Source organism: Chinchilla lanigera, unplaced genomic scaffold (assembly GCF_000276665.1).
Source record: "Chinchilla lanigera isolate Chin_1 unplaced genomic scaffold, ChiLan1.0 scaffold00044, whole genome shotgun sequence".
Taxonomy (NCBI): Eukaryota; Metazoa; Chordata; class Mammalia; order Rodentia; family Chinchillidae; genus Chinchilla; species Chinchilla lanigera.
Genome location: NW_004955445.1, coordinates 11,498,281 through 11,502,817, shown reverse-complemented (window position 1 = coordinate 11,502,817; position 4,537 = coordinate 11,498,281). Strand labels below are relative to the sequence as shown.

Below are 4,537 nucleotides of genomic sequence, written 5' to 3'. Positions count from 1 at the left end.
AGCCTGAACTGCATAGCGAGACCCTGTCTCAAAAAGACAAAAAAAAAAAAAAAAAAGGAAAGAAAAAAAGAAAGAAAGAAAGCTAACTGGCTAAATTGAAGAGAACAATTGCTATGATTCAAATTCTCTTGTCCATATATGACTCCTTTCGTTATCTTTTCTTCATTTCTCTTTATTTTTATTTATCTGTCTCGTTTATGTCTTTGGTCAGCTGTGATATCTGTGGTAGGCACTGGCACTGCTTAGCCCTCTAGAGTTAAAGAGCAGGGTCAAACGAAAGCACAAAGTAAAAACCTCTTTAATACTGTCTAAGATTTTGGTGCAAGGAAGCTCCTCTTAGTTAGGCTGATACTGTAGCATGGATATAATGAACATTTGCTTGTTACCTAGTATATGCTTTAAAATGCTATGGTTTTTTTGTTTGTTCGTTTGTTTGGGGGTTTTTTTGGTCTTTTTGAGACAGGGTCTCGCCATGCAGTTCAAGCTGGCCTTGAGCTCATTTTGTAGCCCAGGCTGACCTTGAACTCTCAGTAATCTTCCTGCCTCAGCCTCCTGGGGGCTGGGATTACAGGCATGTGCCACCACACCCAGCGCCACCATACCCAGCCTACTAAAATGCTATGTATTTTAATCCACAAAGTAATCTTGCAGGAGAGGCTGAAAAATGGCCTTAAGTGGTGGCTGCTGGAACTCCATAGTAGCAACAGATAGCATTGTTTGAAGGTTTATTTGTGCCGATTGTAAGTGCTTTGCACGAATTAGTTCAATCCTCACTACAACCCCATAAAGTAGGCGCTTTTATTCCCATTTTGTAGTTGAGAAAACTGAAGCATGAAAAGCTTAAGAAATATGGGTCACACAACTAGTAAGTGGTAGAACAAAGGCAAAGCAGTCCGATTCCATAGCCAATATTCTTAACCACCACTCCGCATCTCATTTGAACCCATAACTTTCCAACTGCGCAATTCATTACTTTCCACTACCCAATATCATGACCCGGGAAGAAATAACTTTCTCTAGCATCCATAAATTAATCCAATTTTTTTTTTTTTTTTGAGACAGGGTCTCGTTAGGTAGTTCAGGCTAGCTCTAAACTCACTGTGTAGCCCGGGTTGGTCTTGAACTCTAAGTGATCCTCCTGCCTCAGCCTCCCGAGTGCTGGAATTACAGGCATGTACCACCACGCCCGCCTATGAATCCAGTTCTATTCAGGGGCACCTTCCCTCTGATAGACCGAGAAGAATCTTTGGGGGAAGGTGGGAGCTATTAAGCCACTCAACCCCAGACCATCACAAAATCACCCATCTAGAGAGAAAAGCACAGCTCCCTCGGGCAAAAGTCCACTGCCAAGACCCAACCTTATTCTGATGCTTTCAGACACCATAATCAAGCCCTGATATCAAAAACTGGAGAGACCCGATGGGTGTTTGGGATGGCACAGATTGCACCTTCTTGGGTTTCTTGGTCCCCGCATTAGGCCGACTCCAATTCTGGAGCTTGCGCCAGGAATATTAGAAACTTCAGTTTTGAAAAACTCAACTGCAGGCGCTCCCCTCTTCCGCCAGCCCCAGCCCAAGGACACCGGCTCTGCTCTTCCTACCCTACACTCATCCCCGGCCCTTGGCCTAAGTGGTAACCGCCCTTGAAGGAACAACCGCAGAACATCCACACTCCACCCGGAGACACGGCCCCCCCGGGAGGAATCCCCAACCACCTCTGTAAAAGTCCGGGACCTACGCAGAAGGCACTTGGTTACCATGGTAACCACGCAGCTCTCGCGCAGCACTTCCGGGCCAGCGAGTGGCGCGTCCTCGTGACGTCACGGCACCGCTTTCCGGCCGGTGGCAGAGTCGGGTTGAGGTTGTGGGCGTGCGGGACGCCATGGGGGCTACTGGCGACGTCGAACAGCCGCGGGGACCTCCCGGGACAGAACGGGGCGGCCCCGAGCTGGGCGATGCAGGCGCAGCAGGGCAGCTGGTTCTGACGGTGAGGGCGCTCCCACTGAAGCCCGGGCTCGGGCTGGGCAGGGCCTCGGGCTCCCGGGACCCTGGCCCGCGGGCAGAGAATGCGGCGGCTGATGCTGCCGAGGGTTTTGCCGTTTTCACAGTCGGACGACCGGGTTCGCATTCCGGGGCCGCCCTCCTGGCTAGGTGACTTGGGCCTGTCAGACAACCCCCTAAGCTCCGGGTTCCTCTTCTTTTTAGATGGAAATTAGTAGCAACCTCATAAAGTTGTGGGGATGAGATGATGAAGGCGGGTAAAGCGCCCAGCACATCTGCCATAGAGTAGACCCTCGGTAAACACTGGTCCCCTTCCTGCTTCCGTTCTAGAACAGGCGGGGTGGGGACTTTTAAAGCAGGAAACTTTTTCTCACTTACTCTGCCTCGGCAGTGCCTCATTCTCCCACATTCCCCAAGGTGGCAGAGGTGGTGAAAGAATCTGAAAAGTAGCAATGTCTAGATTTAGCTACCTGTTCTTGTCCATCCTATCCCAGTGTCACTGAGGTCGGTGACATTTGCTCCTTTCATCCTCGCAGAACCCTTGGAACATAATGATAAAGCACCGGCAGGTGCAGCGAAGGGGCCGCCGCTCCCAGATGACCACAAGGTAAGGCTGGCCCTGGCTGGGCTTGTATCCCAGGCACGGACTTGGAGGGGAGCTTTGGGATCCCCGTGGCACAAGGCTGAGAAGAGATCTACAGCCCGTGGAAAGGACACTGGACAGGGAAAGAGGACACTTAAGTTTCTATGTGTGATCTTGAGCAAGGCACTTACCTCTCTGAACTCATCTATAAAGTTGGGGAGCGGGGGTTAATACTGTAAGATTTCTAACATTGACTGGCTCTGAGGTTGATCTTTAAAGTCAAAGAGCATGAAAATGTAGAGCACAGGCTCTGGAGTCAGACAACGGTGTTCTAATGCAGACTGACATTTATTAACTGAGTAACCTTAGACAAGCCGCTTAACCTCCCTGGCTCTGTTTTCTCAGCTGTAGAGTGGGGTTACAAACAGTATCCAGCCCAGGAAAGGGAGAGAGCACAAGATGGGCCTTTGGTGGCTGGTTGTATTGTTTCAGCTGGGTGAGGATTAAATAGGTAACTCTATACTTATTTATTAAAGTATGTAGACTTTTCTGCATAAATATTTCATGAAACACTTTGAAAATAACACTTGCTTCCTAGTTATGAGAATGGAACAAAATCATGCATCTTATATATTTGCCCAGAATTTTAGCACATAGCTATGTTCAGTGAAAGCTCTCTAGAATTGCTGTTAAAGGATCTTGTATCAATAATAGGCTGGTCAGATTGGAAAAGGATATGGAATCCTCTGATTCCATGTCCCTCCTGAATGCAGTTTTACAGATCCTGCCATCTCTATGGATCTCCTCCGAGCTGTCCTGCAGCCTAGCATCAATGAGGAGATCCAGACTGTCTTCAACAAGTACATGAAGGTGAGAGAGAAAAAAGGATTAAAAACTTCACAGGGAAAAAGATTCTTAGGCAGCCCGCAGTTTCTCCCTGTACTGCTAATATATATGGTACACACAGATATCTCAAGTTTTCCAGTTCTGAGCCCTGCCCTCAAGAACTTTTTCCCTCCTTAGGGGTAATTCCAGTATCATTTTGCCAGTGAGATCAGGAGCTCAGTTTTTGGACCAAAAGAAAAAAGAGAAATAATATAAATCATAAAACAGATCAATGTGAAAAAGATGAATAAATGAATAAGTATGTGATAGATAAAGAAAATATAGTAAAATGTTAATTATAGGCTCTAGGTAATGGGTATTAGATGTTTATTAAACGATTTCATGTTTCTGTATGTTTGAATGTTGTTTTTTTTTTGCACCCAGGAAACAAACTCAGGACCTTGAGCTTGCCAGGCAGGTGCCATGCCGCTGAGCTATATCCCCAGCCCAATGAAATTTTTAATAAAATCTTGGTTATTGGGAGACTAATGCAGGAGAACAAGGGGCTGGGGATTTAGCTCAGCGGCAAAGCGCCTGCCTAGCAAGCACAAGGTCGTGAGTTCGGTTCCAGATACCGGAGAAAAACCAAAAAAAAAGGAGATCAAAGAAGATATCAGAAAATGAAAAAATATCCCATGTTCCTGGATAGGTAGAAACGATAAGGCTATTGTTGTAGCCTTAATCAAAATACAAGGAGCTGGGGATATAGCTCTGCAGCACAGCACCTGCCTGACAAGCACAAGGTCCTGAGTTCTATTCCCAGTACCCCCGCCCCCCCAAATACAAGCTGCATTTCCCAAAGAACTAGAGAAAACAATTCCTAAAATTCATATAAAACCAGAAAAGGGCCAGCACAGCAAGAACAATCCTGGTCAAACGTAAAAATCAAGAGACATCACAATCCCAGATTTCAAATTACATTAGAAAACTACAGTTGTGTCGTGTGAATTTGTCTATTTTGTCATTGTTTCTTGCTTGGTTCTTTTTTTTCTCTTTTTGAGATAAGGTTTCACTATGCAGTTCAGGCTGGTCTTGAACTAACTTTGTAGCCCAGGCTGGCCTCAGACTC

General features: G+C 46.4%; 2 protein-coding genes across 5 annotated transcripts in view; one reads left to right on the top strand and one right to left on the bottom strand.

The window, feature by feature from the left end:
* Wfdc3 (WAP four-disulfide core domain 3) overlaps positions 1–1,774 on the bottom strand; it is an 11,066-nt gene extending 9,292 nt beyond the window's left edge. The window contains exon 1 of one of the 4 annotated variants that reach the window (XM_005392418.2): positions 1,738–1,774. In XM_005392418.2, the coding sequence (XP_005392475.1) occupies positions 1,738–1,759 (22 nt within the window). In that variant the 5' untranslated portion in view covers positions 1,760–1,774. The other 3 variants (XM_005392416.2, XM_013518339.1, XM_005392415.2) reach the window with 3 other exon arrangements.
* Positions 1,775–1,809: 35 nt separating this feature from the next.
* The window catches only part of Dnttip1 (deoxynucleotidyltransferase, terminal, interacting protein 1), a 21,427-nt gene continuing 18,699 nt past the window's right edge, over positions 1,810–4,537 (top strand). The window contains exons 1-3 of the mRNA XM_005392410.2: positions 1,810–1,986; positions 2,537–2,607; positions 3,357–3,453. Coding sequence (XP_005392467.1) covers positions 1,882–1,986; positions 2,537–2,607; positions 3,357–3,453 — 273 coding nt within the window. The 5' untranslated portion in view covers positions 1,810–1,881. The remainder of the gene's footprint in view (positions 1,987–2,536; positions 2,608–3,356; positions 3,454–4,537) is intronic.